Here is a 20,641-nt window from a genome sequence, read left to right as displayed (position 1 = left end):
GTTTTGAACGTCTCCCAGTACTGATCCTTGTTCTGTTTTGAACGTCTCCCAGTTCTGAACCTTTGTTCCATTTTGAACATCTCCAGGTTCTGAACCCTGTCCTGTTTTGAACGTCTCCAGGTTGTGAACCCTGTCCGGTTTTGAACGTCTCCAGGTTGTGAACCCTGTCCGGTTTTTAACGTCTCCCATTTCTGAACTTGAGAATGTTTAGCAATTCCCATGTTGCCCTGTCTAACATATCTTAAATCTGGAATTGTCCTATTTTTAACTTCTCCCAGTTCTGAACTTCGTCCTGTTTTGAACTTCTCCCAGTTCTGAACCTCGTTCCGTTTCGAACATCTCCCAGTTCTGAATGCTGTCCTGTTTTGAACATCTTCCTGTTCTGAACCTTGTCCTGTTTTGAACGTCTCCCAGTTCTGAACCTTGTTCTGTTTTGAACATCTCCCAGCTCTGAACCTTGTCCTGTTTTGAACATCTCCCAATTCTGAACCCTGTCCTGTTTTGAACATCTCCCAGTTCTGAACCTTGTCCGGTTTTTAACGTCTCCCATTTCTGAACTTGACATTGTTTATCAATTCCCAATGTTGCCCTGTCTAACATTTCTTAAAATGGCATTGTCCTATTTTGAACCTCTCCCAGTTCTGAACCTCGTCCTGTTTTGAACATCTGCCAGTTCTAAACCCTGTCCTGTTTTGTACATCTCCCAATTCTGAACCCTGTCCTGTTTTGAACATCTCCCAGTTCTGAACCTCGTTCAGTTTCGAACATCTCCCAGTTCTGAACCTTGTCCTGTTTTGAACATCTCCCAGTTCTGAACCTTGTCCCGTTTTGAACATCTCCCAGTTCTGAACCTCGTTCCGTTTCGAACATCTCCCAGTTCTGAACCTTGTCCTGTTTTGAACATCTCCCAGTTCTGAACCCTGTCCTGTTTTGAACATTTCCCAGTTCTGAACCTTGTCCCGTTTTGAACATCTCCCAGTTCTGAACCTCGTTCTGTTTCGAACATCTCCCAGTTCTGTACCTTGTCCTGTTTTGAACATCTCCCAGTTCTGAACCCTGTCCTGTTTTGAACGTCTCCCAGTTCTGAACATTGTCCTGATTTGAACATCTCCCCGTTCTGAACCCTGTCATGTTTTGAATGTCTCCCAGGACTGAACCTTGTCCGGTTTTTAACGTCTCCCAGTTCTGAACCCTGACCTGTTTTGAACGTCTCCCAGTACTGAACCTTGTTCTGTTTTGAACGTCTCCCAGTTCTGAACCCTGACCTGTTTTGAACGTCTCCCAGTACTGATCCTTGTTCTGTTTTGAACGTCTCCCAGTTCTGAACCTTTGTTCCATTTTGAACATCTCCAGGTTCTGAACCCTGTCCTGTTTTGAACGTCTCCAGGTTGTGAACCCTGTCCGGTTTTTAACGTCTCCCATTTCTGAACTTGAGAATGTTTAGCAATTCCCATGTTGCCCTGTCTAACATATCTTAAATCTGGAATTGTCCTATTTTTAACTTCTCCCAGTTCTGAACTTCGTCCTGTTTTGAACATCTCCCAGTTCTAAACCATGTCCTGCTTTGAACGTCTCCCAGTTCTGAACCTTGTCCTGTTTTGAACATTTCCCAGTTCTGAACCTTGTCCCGTTTTGAACATCTCACAGTTTTGAACCTCGTTCTGTTTCGAATATCTCCCAGTTCTGAACCTTGTCCTGTTTTGAACATCTCCCAGTTCTGAACCCTGTCCTGTTTTGAACGTCTCCCAGTTCTGAACCTTGTTCCTGATTTGAACATCTCCCTGTTCTGAATCCTGTCATGTTTTGAACGTCTCCCAGGACTGAACCTTGTCCGGTTTTTAACGTCTCCCAGTTCTGAACCTTGACCTGTTTTGAACGTCTCCCAGTTCTGAACCTTGTCCTGTTTCGAACATCTCCGAGTTCCAAACCCTGTCTTGCTTGGAATGTCTCCAGGTTCTGAACAATGAACTGTTTTGAACATCTCCCAGTTCTGAACGCTGTCCTGTTTTGAACATCTTCCTGTTCTGAACCTTGTCCTGTTTTGAACATCTCCCAGCTCTGAACCTTGTCCTGTTTTGAACATCTCCCAATTCTGAACCCTGTCCTGTTTCGAACATCTCCCAATTCTGAACCCTGTCCTGTTTTGAACGTCTCCAGGTTGTGAACCCTGTCCGGTTTTTAACGTCTCCCATTTCTGAACTTGAGAATGTTTAGCAATTCCCATGTTGCCCTGTCTAACATATCTTAAATCTGGAATTGTCCTATTTTTAACTTCTCCCAGTTCTGAACTTCGTCCTGTTTTGAACATCTCCCAGTTCTAAACCATGTCCTGCTTTGAACGTCTCCCAGTTCTGAACCTTGTCCTGTTTTGAACATTTCCCAGTTCTGAACCTTGTCCCGTTTTGAACATCTCACAGTTTTGAACCTCGTTCTGTTTCGAATATCTCCCAGTTCTGAACCTTGTCCTGTTTTGAACATCTCCCAGTTCTGAACCCTGTCCTGTTTTGAACGTCTCCCAGTTCTGAACCTTGTCCTGATTTGAACATCTCCCTGTTCTGAATCCTGTCATGTTTTGAACGTCTCCCAGGACTGAACCTTGTCCGGTTTTTAACGTCTCCCAGTTCTGAACCTTGACCTGTTTTGAACGTCTCCCAGTTCTGAACCTTGTCCTGTTTCGAACATCTCCGAGTTCCAAACCCTGTCTTGCTTGGAATGTCTCCAGGTTCTGAACAATGAACTGTTTTGAACATCTCCCAGTTCTGAACGCTGTCCTGTTTTGAACATCTTCCTGTTCTGAACCTTGTCCTGTTTTGAACATCTCCCAGCTCTGAACCTTGTCCTGTTTTGAACATCTCCCAATTCTGAACCCTGTCCTGTTTCGAACATCTCCCAATTCTGAACCCTGTCCTGTTTTGAACATCTCCCAGTTCTGAACCTTGTCTGGTTTTTAACGTCTCCCATTTCTGAACTTGACATTGTTTATCAATTCCCAATGTTGCCCTGTCCAACATTTCTTAAAATGGCATTGTCCTATTTTGAACTTCTCCCAGTTATGAACCTCATCCTGTTTTGAACATCTCCCAGTTCTAAACCATGTCCTGCTTTGAACATCTCCCAGCTCTGAACCTTGTCCTGTTTTGAAGATCTCCCAATTCTGAACCCTGTCCTGTTTTGAACATCTCCCAATTCTGAACCCTGTCCTGATTTGAACATCTCCCCGTTCTGAACCCTGTCATGTTTTGAACGTCTCCCAGGACTGAACCTTGTCCGGTTTTTAACGTCTCCCAGTTCTGAACCCTGACCTGTTTTGAACGTCTCCCAGTACTGAACCTTGTTCTGTTTTGAACGTCTCCCAGTTCTGAACCCTGACCTGTTTTGAACGTCTCCCAGTACTGATCCTTGTTCTGTTTTGAACGTCTCCCAGTTCTGAACCTTTGTTCCATTTTGAACATCTCCAGGTTCTGAACCCTGTCCTGTTTTGAACGTCTCCAGGTTGTGAACCCTGTCCGGTTTTGAACGTCTCCAGGTTGTGAACCCTGTCCGGTTTTTAACGTCTCCCATTTCTGAACTTGAGAATGTTTAGCAATTCCCATGTTGCCCTGTCTAACATATCTTAAATCTGGAATTGTCCTATTTTTAACTTCTCCCAGTTCTGAACTTCGCCCTGTTTTGAACTTCTCCCAGTTCTGAACCTCGTTCCGTTTCGAACATCTCCCAGTTCTGAATGCTGTCCTGTTTTGAACATCTTCCTGTTCTGAACCTTGTCCTGATTTGAACATCTCCCTGTTCTGAATCCTGTCATGTTTTGAACGTCTCCCAGGACTGAACCTTGTCCGGTGTTTAACGTCTCCCAGTTCTGAACCTTGACCTGTTTTGAACATCTCCCAGTTCTGAACCTCGTTCTGTTTCGAACATCTCCCAGTTCTGTACCTTGTCCTGTTTTGAACATCTCCCAGTTCTGAACCCTGTCCTGTTTTGAACGTCTCCCAGTTCTGAACATTGTCCTGATTTGAACATCTCCCCGTTCTGAACCCTGTCATGTTTTGAACGTCTCCCAGGACTGAACCTTGTCCGGTTTTTAACGTCTCCCAGTTCTGAACCCTGACCTGTTTTGAACGTCTCCCAGTACTGATCCTTGTTCTGTTTTGAACGTCTCCCAGTTCTGAACCTTTGTTCCATTTTGAACATCTCCAGGTTCTGAACCCTGTCCTGTTTTGAACGTCTCCAGGTTGTGAACCCTGTCCGGTTTTGAACGTCTCCAGGTTGTGAACCCTGTCCGGTTTTTAACGTCTCCCATTTCTGAACTTGAGAATGTTTAGCAATTCCCATGTTGCCCTGTCTAACATATCTTAAATCTGGAATTGTCCTATTTTTAACTTCTCCCAGTTCTGAACTTCGTCCTGTTTTGAACTTCTCCCAGTTCTGAACCTCGTTCCGTTTCGAACATCTCCCAGTTCTGAATGCTGTCCTGTTTTGAACATCTTCCTGTTCTGAACCTTGTCCTGTTTTGAACGTCTCCCAGTTCTGAACCTTGTTCTGTTTTGAACATCTCCCAGCTCTGAACCTTGTCCTGTTTTGAACATCTCCCAATTCTGAACCCTGTCCTGTTTTGAACATCTCCCAGTTCTGAACCTTGTCCGGTTTTTAACGTCTCCCATTTCTGAACTTGACATTGTTTATCAATTCCCAATGTTGCCCTGTCTAACATTTCTTAAAATGGCATTGTCCTATTTTGAACCTCTCCCAGTTCTGAACCTTGTCCTGTTTTGAACATCTGCCAGTTCTAAACCCTGTCCTGTTTTGTACATCTCCCAATTCTGAACCCTGTCCTGTTTTGAACATCTCCCAGTTCTGAACCTCGTTCAGTTTCGAACATCTCCCAGTTCTGAACCTTGTCCTGTTTTGAACATCTCCCAGTTCTGAACCTTGTCCCGTTTTGAACATCTCCCAGTTCTGAACCTCGTTCCGTTTCGAACATCTCCCAGTTCTGAACCTTGTCCTGTTTTGAACATCTCCCAGTTCTGAACCCTGTCCTGTTTTGAACATTTCCCAGTTCTGAACCTTGTCCCGTTTTGAACATCTCCCAGTTCTGAACCTCGTTCTGTTTCGAACATCTCCCAGTTCTGTACCTTGTCCTGTTTTGAACATCTCCCAGTTCTGAACCCTGTCCTGTTTTGAACGTCTCCCAGTTCTGAACATTGTCCTGATTTGAACATCTCCCCGTTCTGAACCCTGTCATGTTTTGAATGTCTCCCAGGACTGAACCTTGTCCGGTTTTTAACGTCTCCCAGTTCTGAACCCTGACCTGTTTTGAACGTCTCCCAGTACTGAACCTTGTTCTGTTTTGAACGTCTCCCAGTTCTGAACCCTGACCTGTTTTGAACGTCTCCCAGTACTGATCCTTGTTCTGTTTTGAACGTCTCCCAGTTCTGAACCTTTGTTCCATTTTGAACATCTCCAGGTTCTGAACCCTGTCCTGTTTTGAACGTCTCCAGGTTGTGAACCCTGTCCGGTTTTTAACGTCTCCCATTTCTGAACTTGAGAATGTTTAGCAATTCCCATGTTGCCCTGTCTAACATATCTTAAATCTGGAATTGTCCTATTTTTAACTTCTCCCAGTTCTGAACTTCGTCCTGTTTTGAACATCTCCCAGTTCTAAACCATGTCCTGCTTTGAACGTCTCCCAGTTCTGAACCTTGTCCTGTTTTGAACATTTCCCAGTTCTGAACCTTGTCCCGTTTTGAACATCTCACAGTTTTGAACCTCGTTCTGTTTCGAATATCTCCCAGTTCTGAACCTTGTCCTGTTTTGAACATCTCCCAGTTCTGAACCCTGTCCTGTTTTGAACGTCTCCCAGTTCTGAACCTTGTCCTGATTTGAACATCTCCCTGTTCTGAATCCTGTCATGTTTTGAACGTCTCCCAGGACTGAACCTTGTCCGGTTTTTAACGTCTCCCAGTTCTGAACCTTGACCTGTTTTGAACGTCTCCCAGTTCTGAACCTTGTCCTGTTTCGAACATCTCCGAGTTCCAAACCCTGTCTTGCTTGGAATGTCTCCAGGTTCTGAACAATGAACTGTTTTGAACATCTCCCAGTTCTGAACGCTGTCCTGTTTTGAACATCTTCCTGTTCTGAACCTTGTCCTGTTTTGAACATCTCCCAGCTCTGAACCTTGTCCTGTTTTGAACATCTCCCAATTCTGAACCCTGTCCTGTTTCGAACATCTCCCAATTCTGAACCCTGTCCTGTTTTGAACATCTCCCAGTTCTGAACCTTGTCTGGTTTTTAACGTCTCCCATTTCTGAACTTGACATTGTTTATCAATTCCCAATGTTGCCCTGTCCAACATTTCTTAAAATGGCATTGTCCTATTTTGAACTTCTCCCAGTTCTGAACCTCATCCTGTTTTGAACATCTCCCAGTTCTAAACCATGTCCTGCTTTGAACATCTCCCAGCTCTGAACCTTGTCCTGTTTTGAAGATCTCCCAATTCTGAACCCTGTCCTGTTTTGAACATCTCCCAATTCTGAACCCTGTCCTGTTTTGAACATCTCCCAGTTCTGAACCCTGTCCTGTTTTGTACATCTCCCAATTCTGAACCCTGTCCTGTTTTGAACATTTCCCAGTTCTGAACCTTGTCCCGTTTTGAACATCTCCCAGTTCTGAACCTCGTTCAGTTTCGAACATCTCCCAGTTCTGAACCTTGTCCTGTTTTGAACATCTCCCAGGTCTGAACCCTGTCCCGTTTTGAACATTTCCCAGTTCTGAACCTCGTTCCGTTTCGAACATCTCCCAGTTCTGAACCCTGTCCTGTTTTGAACATCTCCCTGTTCTGAATCCTGTCATGTTTTGAACGTCTTCCAGGACTGAACCTTGTCCTGATTTGAACGTCTCCCTGTTCTGAATCCTGTCATGTTTTGAACGTCTCCCAGTTCTGAACCCTGACCTGTTTTGAACGTCTCCCATTACTGAACCTTGTTCTGATTTGAACGTCTCCCAGTTCCGAACACTGTCCTGTTTTGAACATCTCCCAGTTGTGAACTTTGTTCTGTTTTGAACATCTCCCAGTTCTGAACCTCGTTTTGTTTTGAACATCTCCCAGTTCTGAAACCTGTCGTTTTGAACGTCTCCCAGTTCTGAACCCTGTCCTGTTTTGAACGTCTCCCAGTTCTGAACCCTGTCCTGTTTTGAACATCTCCCAGTTCTGAACCTTGTCCTGTTTTGAACATCTCCCAGTTCTGAACCTTGTCGTGTTTTGAACGTCTCCCAGTTCTGATCCCTGTCCTGTTTTGAACGTCTCCGAGTTCTGAACCCTGTCCTGTTTTGAACGTCTCCCAATTCTGAACCCTGTCCTGTTTTGAACATCTCCCAGTTCTGAACCTTGTCCTGTTTCGAACATCTCCGAGTTCCAAACCCTGTCTTGCTTGGAATGTCTCCAGGTTCTGAACAATGAACTGTTTTGAACATCTCCCAGTTCTGAACGCTGTCCTGTTTTGAACATCTTCCTGTTCTGAACCTTGTCCTGTTTTGAACATCTCCCAGCTCTGAACCTTGTCCTGTTTTGAACATCTCCCAATTCTGAACCCTGTCCTGTTTCGAACATCTCCCAATTCTGAACCCTGTCCTGTTTTGAACATCTCCCAGTTCTGAACCTTGTCTGGTTTTTAACGTCTCCCATTTCTGAACTTGACATTGTTTATCAATTCCCAATGTTGCCCTGTCCAACATTTCTTAAAATGGCATTGTCCTATTTTGAACTTCTCCCAGTTCTGAACCTCATCCTGTTTTGAACATCTCCCAGTTCTAAACCATGTCCTGCTTTGAACATCTCCCAGCTCTGAACCTTGTCCTGTTTTGAAGATCTCCCAATTCTGAACCCTGTCCTGTTTTGAACATCTCCCAATTCTGAACCCTGTCCTGTTTTGAACATCTCCCAGTTCTGAACCCTGTCCTGTTTTGTACATCTCCCAATTCTGAACCCTGTCCTGTTTTGAACATTTCCCAGTTCTGAACCTTGTCCCGTTTTGAACATCTCCCAGTTCTGAACCTCGTTCAGTTTCGAACATCTCCCAGTTCTGAACCTTGTCCTGTTTTGAACATCTCCCAGGTCTGAACCCTGTCCCGTTTTGAACATTTCCCAGTTCTGAACCTCGTTCCGTTTCGAACATCTCCCAGTTCTGAACCCTGTCCTGTTTTGAACATCTCCCTGTTCTGAATCCTGTCATGTTTTGAACGTCTTCCAGGACTGAACCTTGTCCTGATTTGAACGTCTCCCTGTTCTGAATCCTGTCATGTTTTGAACGTCTCCCAGTTCTGAACCCTGACCTGTTTTGAACGTCTCCCATTACTGAACCTTGTTCTGATTTGAACGTCTCCCAGTTCCGAACACTGTCCTGTTTTGAACATCTCCCAGTTGTGAACTTTGTTCTGTTTTGAACATCTCCCAGTTCTGAACCTCGTTTTGTTTTGAACATCTCCCAGTTCTGAAACCTGTCGTTTTGAACGTCTCCCAGTTCTGAACCCTGTCCTGTTTTGAACGTCTCCCAGTTCTAAACCATGTCCTGCTTTGAACATCTCCCAGCTCTGAACCTTGTCCTGTTTTGAAGATCTCCCAATTCTGAACCCTGTCCTGTTTTGAACATCTCCCAATTCTGAACCCTGTCCTGTTTTGAACATCTCCCAGTTCTGAACCCTGTCCTGTTTTGTACATCTCCCAATTCTGAACCCTGTCCTGTTTTGAACATTTCCCAGTTCTGAACCTTGTCCCGTTTTGAACATCTCCCAGTTCTGAACCTCGTTCAGTTTCGAACATCTCCCAGTTCTGAACCTTGTCCTGTTTTGAACATCTCCCAGGTCTGAACCCTGTCCCGTTTTGAACATTTCCCAGTTCTGAACCTCGTTCCGTTTCGAACATCTCCCAGTTCTGAACCCTGTCCTGTTTTGAACATCTCCCTGTTCTGAATCCTGTCATGTTTTGAACGTCTTCCAGGACTGAACCTTGTCCTGATTTGAACGTCTCCCTGTTCTGAATCCTGTCATGTTTTGAACGTCTCCCAGTTCTGAACACTGACCTGTTTTGAACGTCTCCCATTACTGAACCTTGTTCTGATTTGAACGTCTCCCAGTTCCGAACACTGTCCTGTTTTGAACATCTCCCAGTTGTGAACTTTGTTCTGTTTTGAACATCTCCCAGTTCTGAACCTCGTTTTGTTTTGAACATCTCCCAGTTCTGAAACCTGTCGTTTTGAACGTCTCCCAGTTCTGAACCCTGTCCTGTTTTGAACGTCTCCCAGTTCTGAACCCTGTCCTGTTTTGAACGTCTCCCAATTCTGAACCCTGTCCTGTTTTGAACATCTCCCAGTTCTGAACCTTGTCCTGTTTCGAACATCTCCGAGTTCCAAACCCTGTCTTGCTTGGAATGTCTCCAGGTTCTGAACAATGAACTGTTTTGAACATCTCCCAGTTCTGAACGCTGTCCTGTTTTGAACATCTTCCTGTTCTGAACCTTGTCCTGTTTTGAACATCTCCCAGCTCTGAACCTTGTCCTGTTTTGAACATCTCCCAATTCTGAACCCTGTCCTGTTTCGAACATCTCCCAATTCTGAACCCTGTCCTGTTTTGAACATCTCCCAGTTCTGAACCTTGTCTGGTTTTTAACGTCTCCCATTTCTGAACTTGACATTGTTTATCAATTCCCAATGTTGCCCTGTCCAACATTTCTTAAAATGGCATTGTCCTATTTTGAACTTCTCCCAGTTCTGAACCTCATCCTGTTTTGAACATCTCCCAGTTCTAAACCATGTCCTGCTTTGAACATCTCCCAGCTCTGAACCTTGTCCTGTTTTGAAGATCTCCCAATTCTGAACCCTGTCCTGTTTTGAACATCTCCCAATTCTGAACCCTGTCCTGTTTTGAACATCTCCCAGTTCTGAACCCTGTCCTGTTTTGTACATCTCCCAATTCTGAACCCTGTCCTGTTTTGAACATTTCCCAGTTCTGAACCTTGTCCCGTTTTGAACATCTCCCAGTTCTGAACCTCGTTCAGTTTCGAACATCTCCCAGTTCTGAACCTTGTCCTGTTTTGAACATCTCCCAGGTCTGAACCCTGTCCCGTTTTGAACATTTCCCAGTTCTGAACCTCGTTCCGTTTCGAACATCTCCCAGTTCTGAACCCTGTCCTGTTTTGAACATCTCCCTGTTCTGAATCCTGTCATGTTTTGAACGTCTTCCAGGACTGAACCTTGTCCTGATTTGAACGTCTCCCTGTTCTGAATCCTGTCATGTTTTGAACGTCTCCCAGTTCTGAACCCTGACCTGTTTTGAACGTCTCCCATTACTGAACCTTGTTCTGATTTGAACGTCTCCCAGTTCCGAACACTGTCCTGTTTTGAACATCTCCCAGTTGTGAACTTTGTTCTGTTTTGAACATCTCCCAGTTCTGAACCTCGTTTTGTTTTGAACATCTCCCAGTTCTGAAACCTGTCGTTTTGAACGTCTCCCAGTTCTGAACCCTGTCCTGTTTTGAACGTCTCCCAGTTCTGAACCCTGTCCTGTTTTGAACATCTCCCAGTTCTGAACCTTGTCCTGTTTTGAACATCTCCCAGTTCTGAACCTTGTCGTGTTTTGAACGTCTCCCAGTTCTGATCCCTGTCCTGTTTTGAACGTCTCCGAGTTCTGAACCCTGTCCTGTTTTGAACGTCTCCCAATTCTGAACCCTGTCCTGTTTTGAACATCTCCCAGTTCTGAACCTTGTCCTGTTTTGAACATCTCCCAGTTCTGAACCTTGTCGTGTTTTGAACGTCTCCCAGTTCTGATCCCTGTCCTGTTTTGAACGTCTCCCAGTTCTGAACCCTGTCCTGTTTTGAACATCTCCCAGTTCTGAACCTTGTCCTGTTTTGAACATCTCCCAGTTCTGAACCTTGTCGTGTTTTGAACGTCTCCCAGTTCTGATCCCTGTCCTGTTTTGAACGTCTCCCAGTTCTGAACCCTGTCCTGTTTTGAATGTCTCCCAGTTCCGAACCTTGTCCTGTTTTGAACGTCTCCCATTTCTGCACTTTGTCCTGTTTTGAATGTCCACCTGCTCTGAACTTGGCTGTGTTTCTCAATTCCAGATGTTGCCCTGTCTAACATTTCTCCAATCTGGCATTGTCCTATTTTTAACTATTCCCAGTTCTGAATCTTGTCCCTTTCCTGATCCTGGCAACAGGTCACCACCCTGAAACGTTAGCACTGATTCTCACAGTAGTGTATGCCTGGCCTGCTAAGTATTTCCAGCAATTTCTGCTTTTGTTCTGAGGACAATATTGCTGAGCTGTGGCCACGTTTAACAATAAAACTAAAACGAGAAGAGTGATATTGGGAGAGTAGAATCATTGACTAAATCTTTCTGAGTTTCATTACATTCCCTAGTAAAAATAAATGACGTTAATGTGAAGCACTGACTGGATTGGGCAGCGACTATTTTGTGACTGGTCAGAATTTCCAGAAATCAAGGCACTAAAGTTAATAAATCAATGGGATAGCCACATCCAAGTGCTTATTTTTAATATTATTACTTTGATAAACTCTAATGGACAAATCCACCAGATACATTATTATGGAGAAATGAATATTGAGGAACACAGTGGTAGTGGTAGTGGGGCATCAGAGTTTGGAGTTCAATCTCAGCATCTTCTGTAGGGAGTTTGTAAGCCTTCCTCATTGAATCCATGGGTTTATCCAGGTGCTTTGGTTTCCTCCAACAGTTCAAAGATGTACTGGTTAGTAGGTTAATTGGCCAATGTAAATTGTCCTGTGGTTAGGCTAGGGTTAAATCAGGGGTTGATGTTGGTGAGGTTCAAAGGGCAAGAAGGGCCTATTGCATTTAACACTTCTGAATAAAATATAATTTTCAAGCCATTGCCTAACTTGCGTGAACATGTGAAAAAAATACCATTGTTTGAACTTCTTAACTCTTCGTGTGCTGGAAGTTTTAAAGAAGTCATTTTGCTGGGTCTGTGAATGCTACTAATGTAAACACTATATTCAAGGCTCAGTACAAGTTTTCTCTACTTTGACCTGAAATTTACAACTGTCTCTATTATATCACTTTAGATGAAGAATAGTTCAATTTCCAACGCTTTTTTCTTCTAATTTAAAGTTCAAAGTAAATTTATTAACAAAGTATATAGATGTCACTCTGAGATTTATCTCATTGCAGGCATTCAGTGTAAATACAAAGCAACATAATAGAATCAATGGAAAAAACTGCACACAAAGACTATCCAATACGCAAAAGACAACACATTGTGTACATATAAAAAGAAAAGACAAACAAAAAATTATAAATATTGAGACCATGAGCTGTAGAGCCCTTGAAAGTGAGTCTGCGGGGTTATGGAATCAGTTCAGTGCTGTGGTGTTCCTGAACCTGGTGGTGTGTGTCCTGAGGCTCCTGTAAGTCCTTCTCGACGGCAACAATGAGAAGAGAGCATAATCTAGAATGGGGGAGGGGGTCCTTGACGACAAATGCTGCTTTTCTGTGACAGCGTTTCATGTAGATTTGCTACTACCACTAATGAGGAGGAAGCAGGGTTAGGGAAATCAGTTAACTAACATGTCTACAATGCCAGGTTCCTTTTATTGAGCTAGAAACAAACTTGAACTTTCTCAAGATCATATCTGTGTCAGTAGTTCGTACTCTTCAATAATTCCAATCAAAATCACACCAGCTGGTTGAATGAAGAGAAAAGAGAGTTTAGAATTTTACAATTCATTCCCTTCCAAGGATAAAGTGCAGAAGGTGCCAGTCGCTCCATTAACTGCCCAAGTAATATGGGCTTGCTGCTCACCTGGCTAGGCAAGGGTTAGATCTCCAACATTTTGGTCAGAAATACTCATCATTCTGGATGCAACATAAATTAATGAGCCCAGCATTTCATATTTCCTCCTCTCAGCAGCAAACCAGTCAAACATGGAATAATAAATCATCTTCAGGAGATGAATAGCAGATTCACAGAGTCAATATCATTTCTTTTGTAACACAGTATACTGAGACTTCTAAAAATTAAGTTCAAATATTAAAATGTCAGATACTTAATGTCTGTTAAACTCTACATTAATGCAGAATTGCAATGAGGGAACTTTCCTCCAGGATCAATTACCTAGACCTTCAAAAGAATCCACCTTCAAACCTAAACCTGTATTCATTAAAAAAAAACTTATACAAAGAACTGCAAGAAGGTACTGATGAAAGCTTTTGCCTCCTGGTTCTAAAATCTACAGTCTAAATGGAAAGTAGATTCATAAAGAAATCTCGGTATTGTGCAAATTAGCACCTAAACACCAAATTATTTCTTATTCAATGTCTATACTGCACCTAACATTCACCCAATTAAAATGGTGAGTGAAGAAGTCACAACCATTATGGAAAAGTAAAATACAATCTATTAGGCTTTCAAATTGTCACAAAGTTGAGAGGAAATATCTGAACCCTCAATTTCCCATAAGATCAGAGAGTGAGACAGAAGTGAGTGAATCGTATATACTTTACAACATCTCAACTGAAATCTGGAACAGGGTCTTGGTGGAGGGGAGTAGTTCAAGGAAGAGTGGAGTAGAATGATAGTGAGAGTGTGAGAGTGTATGCGTGAGTATACATGTATGTACATTAATGTTTCAGACTTATTGATGCAGTCTCTTGACTCCATCCTTGAGCAGTCTATTGAGTCCAGCCTTGCCAGCACTCTGGACTGACAAGACCTTTTAGTATAATCCCTACTAAAAGGTCACAAAGCCTTGGGGTAACATGGGAGTGGACAACTCCAACCATGAATCCATAATCAGAGATGAGGAGGAATTTCTTTCATCAGAGGGAAATGAATCTGTGGAATTCATTGCACTGGATGGCTGTGGCCAATCATTGGATATGCTTAAAATGAAGGTTGATAGATTCTTGATTAATCAGGGCATTGTGGTTATTTTATTTTATTGGGAGATAGAGCGTAGAACAGACCCTTCTGGCCAATGAGCCGTATTGCCTAGCAACCTACCTATTTAATCCTAGTCTAATCACAGATCAATGCTGAGTTCCTTCAGCAGTTCATTTGTTGATAGAAAAATTAGCACCTGCAAGCTCTTGTGTCTCCAGACTGGACACGGTGTTCATTGTGTGACAATGCTAAGCAAAGCAAAGGAAGCTATATAGCACTTACATGGTCTTTTTTTTTATCAATATTAAAGCTTTTGAACTCATCAATCAAAAGGGATCTGGGACATTCTCCACAAATTTGTCTGCCTACACTTTACCTTCATCTAACGTATGCTGCAATACACCAGCTGAACAGAGAGAGAGATGCTAGAATTTGCTCAAAGTCTCTGTGATGAAGTGCAACATTCCCATTGTACCTTTGAACGTGTTCCAGATCTAATGTACTAAAACATGAGGATCTTTTGGATGACATTGTGAGAGTTGAGTCTATGCATGAGGAGCACAGAGAAGCACAGAAGAAACTGCAGAAGAAACACACACTACCACATCTATCTTCCTGCTCACCCCATCAAACACCTCCTGACCCGAGTGTGGTGAAGTCTGAGGTTCCGATAATATTCTTAATCAATCACCTCAGAAGAGGAGCTGAAGTAATTTTCTGTCCTACGTAGTGATAGCATGTTTGGGGAGTGAATTGGTTGGTTGTGGGAAACAAAATCAACCAGGTCTAGTAAAGCACTAGCTGTGTACTTACTTGAGGAATGAAGATGACCATGGAAACTGGGTACAGCAACAACAGAAGATTCTGAAGATTACTATGAGAATATATAACAGTATAGAAGAGTACAGGCCCTTCGGCCACAATGTTGTGTCTGATCCCAATCTTCCCTCCTACACAGCCCACCATTTCTCATATCCATGTGGTTAAAAGTTTCTGAAGTGGCCCAAATTTATCTGCCTCTACCACCACCCCTGCAGTGTGTTCCATGCATCCACCACCCTGCATAAAAACAACCTACCTTATACATCTCTCCCGTACTTTCCCCCAAACACCTTAAAGATATGCCCTCCTGTATTAGCCAGTTCTGCCCTGGGAAAGTCTCAGGATATCCACCCCATCTATACCTCTTATCATCTTGTACACTTTTCAAGCTCTGAAGAGGACAAAGGATTTATTGCCTTTGAAATAAACTGGATAACTGTTTTGTACATAGGACAGAGCATGAATGATAATATAGTTATGTGATGTACCACTCCTACACTTGTCACCACTTCCCTTTAATCTAAGTTGTGAAACTTTGCTAAAATGTTGGCTGAAGCAGTCCTCCAGTATGTCATCAGTCTAGCCATCCTTCTACGTGAAATTGCAAAGTACCCCTCTGATGGGACCACAACATCCTCACCCACGGGTTTTACCCTGGGCATCACACCAGATGCCTGAGCAGATGCTCCTGTTGAAATTGGTTAGCTGACTTATCATTGGTGGCTTGGTTAATTCAGTTAATATTGGAAATAATTAATACAGTAGTAACTGATCACAAAATTTCTGGAATATAAACCAGGATACCTGCTGGGATTAGTGAGCATGTTTTATGAGGAAGATTCAGCAAAATAAAGGAGAATGAGAGGCATACAAGATGATAAGAGGCATTGATCAAGTGGACTGATAGATACTTTCCCTAGGTGGAAATGGCTAACGTAAGGTGGCATAATATTAAGGTGATTGGAGGAAAATATCGGGGGAATGTCCATAAACCATAGAAACACACACAAAGTACTGGAGGAACTCAGCAGATCAGATTGACGTTTTGGGCTGAGACCCTTGTTCAGGACTGAGAAAATAGGGGGAAGGTGCCAGAATAAAAAGGAGGGGGGAGGGGAAGGAGACTAGCTGGAAGGTGATAGGTGACATAGGAGCAAATTAGGCCATTTGGCCCATCGAACCTGCTCCGCCATTTCATCATGGCTGATCTATTTCCCTCTGAACTCAATTCTCCTGCCTTCTCCCCATAACCTTTCATGTCCTGATTAATCAAGAAACTATCGACTTCCACCTTAAATACACCCAACTGCCTAGCTTCCACAGCCGCCTGTAGCAACACATTCCACAGCTTCACCCTCTGGCTAAAGAAATTCCTCCTCATCTTCATTTTAAGTAGACATCTTTCTAGTCTGAGGCTGTTCCCTCTGGTCCTAGATCTGCACCCAACATAGAAAACATCCTTTCCACATTCACTTTATCTAGGCTGCTGAACATTCAACAGGTTTCAATGAGATCCCTCCTCATTCTTATAAATTCCAGCGAGTAATGGTCCAGAGTCATCAATTGCTCCTCATTCGATACGCCTTTCATTTTTGTGAACCTCCTCTGAACCTTCTCCAATGTAGACACATCCTTTCTGAAATAAGGGGCCCAAATCTGCTCACAATACTTTAAGTGAGGAGGCCTCACCAGTACCTTACAACACCTCAGCACCACATCTTTGTTTTTATATTCTGTTCCTCTCAAAATGACTGCTAACATTGCTTTTACCTTCCTCACCACTGACACAACCTGCATTTTAACCTTTAGAAAATCCAGCACAAGGACTCCCAAGCTCCTTTGTACTTTGGATAATTGAATATTCTCCCCGTTTAGAAAATAGTTAATGCTTTTATTCCTTCTACAAAAGTACATGACCATACACTTCCCATATCTATCGATATGCTACTTCTTTGCTCATTTTCCTAATCTGTCTAAGTCCTTCTACAGCCTCCCCACTTCCTCAACGTTGCCTGCCTCTCCGCCTATCTTCGTATCGTCCACCAGCTTGGACACAAAGCCATGAATTCTGTCACCCAAGTCATTGACTTATAACGTAAAAAAGAAGTAGACCCAACACTGACCCCTGTGAAACACCGGTGGCGAGGATGGGAGGTTCCCGTTATTCACACCCTTTGCTTCCTGCTAAACAGCCATTGCTCTATTCAATCTTGCATCTTTACTGTTATATCATGGGTTTTTATCTTGTTCAGCAGCCTTGTGTGCACACTTTGTCAAAGGCCTTCTGAAAATCCAAGTACGTAACATTCACCAATTCTCCTTTGTCTATCATGCTTGGTATTTCCTCAAAGAATTCCAGCAGATTTGTCAGGCAAGATTTTCCCTCAAGAAAATCATGCTAACTTTGGCCTATTTTATCATGAGCCTCAAAGTACCCCCAAACTACATCCTTAACAATCAACTCTGACATCTTCCCAACCACCTTCAGGCTAAATGACCTATGATTTCCTTCTGCCTCACTCCCTTCTTGAAGAATGGAGTGACATTTGCAAGCTTCCAGTCCTCTGGAACCACGCCAGAATCTATTCATTCTTGAAAGATCATATTTAATGCCTCCACAATCTCTTCAGCTACTTCTTTCAGAACTCTTTCAGGGTGTAGTCCATCTGGTGCAGGAGTCTTATTTACATTCAGGCCTTTCAGTTTTCCAAGCACGTCTCTCTAGTAATAGCAACTGCATTCACTTCTGCCCTCTGACACTCTCAAACTTCTGGCATACTGCTAGTCTCTTCTACAGTAAAGACTGATGCAAAATTGCTATTCAGTTCATCTGGCATTTCCTTGCCCCTAATACTACCTCTCCAGCATCATTTCCCAGCGGTTCAATATCTACTCTCACTTCTCTTTTACTCTTATATGCCATCTCTTTTGCTTTTCTGTTGGCTTTAATTCTTGTTAGCCTCAGCTGTGTCATCCTGCATTTAGAATACTTCTTCTTTGGGATTTATCTATCTTGTACCTTTTGAATTGTTCCCAGAAACTCCTGCATTGCTTTCTGCCACCATCCCTGCTAGCGCTCCCTTCCAATCAACTGGCCAGTTCCTCACTCAAGCATCTGTAATACCCTTTACTCCACTGTAATACTAATACCTCTGACTTTCAGCTTCTCCCTCTCAAATTGTAGGGTGAATTCTATCATATTATGATACTGTGTCCTAAGGATTCCTTTACCTTAATCAAATATGGTTCAATACACAATGCCCAAAACAGAACTGCTGATCCCATAGTGGGCTCAACCCCAAGATACTCTAAAAAGCCATCTTGTAGGCACTCTACAATTTCTCTCTCTTTGGATCCAGCATCAACTGTACTTTCTCAATATACCTGCATATTGAAATCCCCATGACTATCGCAACATTACCCTTTTTACATGCCTTTTCTATCTCCTGTTGTAACTTGTATCCCATATCCTGGCTACTATTTGGAGGACTGTATATAACTCCTATGAAGGCCTTTTAGAGTTTCTTAACTCTACCCACAAGGATTCCAACTTTTCTCTTTTTAAGGATTTGATTTTATTTTTTACCAACAGAGCCACAATATGTGTCCTTTTGATACAATATGTGTCCTTGAATGTTAAGCTCCCAACTAAATTCTTCTGTATCTGTCATCCTTTTCAATTTTGTCACCCTTTTACACAATTTTGCCCTGTGTTCTACCTGTCCTCCCTGACAGTCTCACTACACACTGCCTCTGCTTGTAAACCAACAGCGCTATCCTACTCTGTCAGAGGTAGATTTTTTACATAGAGAGTGATGGGTTCATGGAATCCCACCCTCCACTGGGCAGGGGGGAGCGGCAGGGCAGATACGTTAGGGGCTTTTGAAGCAACTCTTAGATAGGCACAAGGATGCTAGAAAATGGGGGGGTAATTTAAGAGGGAAGGGTTAGATTAATATTAGAGTAGGTTAAAAGGTTGTATAACATCATAGGCTGAAGGGCTTGCAAGTGCTGTAACGCTCTATATTATGTTTGTCTACTTCAGTACTGGATCAGCTGACTTTTCCTCCTGAACATGTTGATGTCAAATTGCATAGCATCATATTCAGAGATTGGTGTGAGATGTGGAGCTGGTAACATCATATGTGATGGAAATTAAACAGTTTGGTGGAGAGTTTTGATTAACATGGCAGTCATCTTAAAAGCCCTAAACTATTTTCATCTATTAACATTATGGCTGGATACCTACTGATAAGTGGAGAAAGCTCGCAGCAAATCTTCAGTCTTAAATTCTGAAGGAAAATCATAGATCTCAACAATGTGGGGAAATTCAGAATCATCTATTTCTTGTTCAGCTGGTTGGTAGTTGTAGTAATTGAAGGGAGGATCTTGAATATTCTTCTTAGACTTATTCTTTGAAGTTAACTGAAAGAGGAAAGGAGAGGTCGTTAGGCGCAGATAACAGAAGTTTGAATCAAACAGACATTTCATATACTTATTATGCAATGACATGAGATTTTAGTTTTTATTTGTTATTTTTTCCTTGCAATATCCCACCACTGACTCCTACTTGCCTGCCACTTTATTTTCTAAGGATGCAACTTATCCTGCTGTTTAAAAAATTCTACAAGGGAAATTTCTCTGTTATTCAAGCAGTGCAGTGAGTTTCAAACTAACTACAACTCACATCCATTATACCCAGGGAAGCCAAAGGGGTAAAGATAAGGTTAAAATGCCAGCAGAAACAAAGATGAAGTCCTGCTCTTGGTTGAGAAGACAGGCTTACCTGGTTGGAGGCATAGGAGAATGAGAGGGCAACCTTGTAGACAAGTTTAAAATTTTAAGAGGCATAGGTAAGATGTATGGTAACAGCCTTTTCTCAGGGTAGGGGAGAGCAAAACTAGCAAGCACAGGTTTAGGGTGAGGAGGAAGATTTAAAGGGGCAGCTTTTTCATGCAGAGAGTGGTGAGTATCTGAAAGGAGCTGTCAGAGGAACTGGTGAGTCAGATACAATAGTAATTTAAGAAGCACTTGGACAGGTACATGCAGGGGTAGAAATTGGAGAGATATGGGCTGAATTCAGGTAACTGGGACTAGCTAATTCAGCATTGTGGTTGGTACTGACGTGTCAAAAGGGCTGTACCCATGTTGTATTGCTTTGTGATCTGTACAATAAAATAATACAATTTATAGTACGAGGGTTTAAAACATATATTTTCCCATCTTGCGCAAAAAGAAAGTTTTCAATTTTTACTTTTTAATTTTAGATGTACTGTACAGTATGGTAACAAGCCCTTCTGACTCAAGGAGCCCAAGCTGCCCAATTACACCCATGACCAATTAACCTACTAACCCATAAGTCCTTGGAATGTGGGAGGAAACTGGAGCTCTTAAATCCACACAGTCACAGCAGCAGAATTGAACCTGGATGGCTGGCACTTTTATAGTGTTATGCTAACTGCAATGCTATTGTGTCGCCCCGGAAAGTTAATTTTGAGTAAACTAAATTGTGAACAGCCTTTCCATGCAGATACATCCAGACAACTCAAACAGAACCAACAGGTTACTTGCAACACACACAAAATGCTGGAGAAAAGGGTCTGGCCCCGAAACATTGACTGTACCCTTTTCCATAGATGCTGCCTGGCCCACTGAGTCTCTCCAGCATTTTCCCTGTGTGTTGCTTGGATTTCCAGCAGCTACAGATTTTCTCTTGTTTGTCAATGGATTACTTGCTTAACTGCAACCAAAAATAATTACAAAAAATAATAACACCAAGCTACTGTCGGAAAAGGAAGGGGAGTGTTTGCCTACTTTAAGCACTGTGCTTCATCTCTGAAAAGACAACATCCTGGCATGTTAACACTAGTACTAATTGGATTTCTTTCCTGAGTGTGTCACATTGAGGT

The 20,641-nt window shown here is 42.8% G+C and overlaps 2 protein-coding genes across 9 annotated transcripts in view; both read right to left on the bottom strand.

Annotated features, from left to right (window-relative positions):
- r3hcc1l (R3H domain and coiled-coil containing 1-like) overlaps positions 1-20,641 on the bottom strand; it is a 347,567-nt gene that overhangs the window by 176,224 nt on the left and 150,702 nt on the right. For all 8 annotated transcript variants that reach the window (XR_009507405.1, XR_009507404.1, XM_059947162.1 and 5 more), the window contains one exon: positions 18,982-19,157. Coding sequence is in view for 6 of the 8 variants with exons in the window: in XM_059947162.1 (XP_059803145.1) it covers positions 18,982-19,157 (176 nt within the window). In the remaining 2 variants the exon portion in view is untranslated. The remainder of the gene's footprint in view (positions 1-18,981; positions 19,158-20,641) is intronic.
- Positions 594-5,789, bottom strand: LOC132379383 (uncharacterized). Its single transcript, XM_059947161.1, has 2 exons — positions 4,824-5,789; positions 594-885 (listed from the first exon to the last, which is right to left on the bottom strand). Exons 1-2 carry the CDS (start codon positions 5,528-5,530, stop codon positions 594-596), a joined length of 999 nt encoding a protein of 332 aa, XP_059803144.1. The 5' UTR covers positions 5,531-5,789.

This window comes from Hypanus sabinus, chromosome 22 (assembly GCF_030144855.1).
Source record: "Hypanus sabinus isolate sHypSab1 chromosome 22, sHypSab1.hap1, whole genome shotgun sequence".
Taxonomy (NCBI): domain Eukaryota; kingdom Metazoa; phylum Chordata; class Chondrichthyes; order Myliobatiformes; family Dasyatidae; genus Hypanus; species Hypanus sabinus.
Note: the sequence above shows the minus strand (reverse complement) of the source record. Positions and strands in the feature narration are given on the sequence as shown.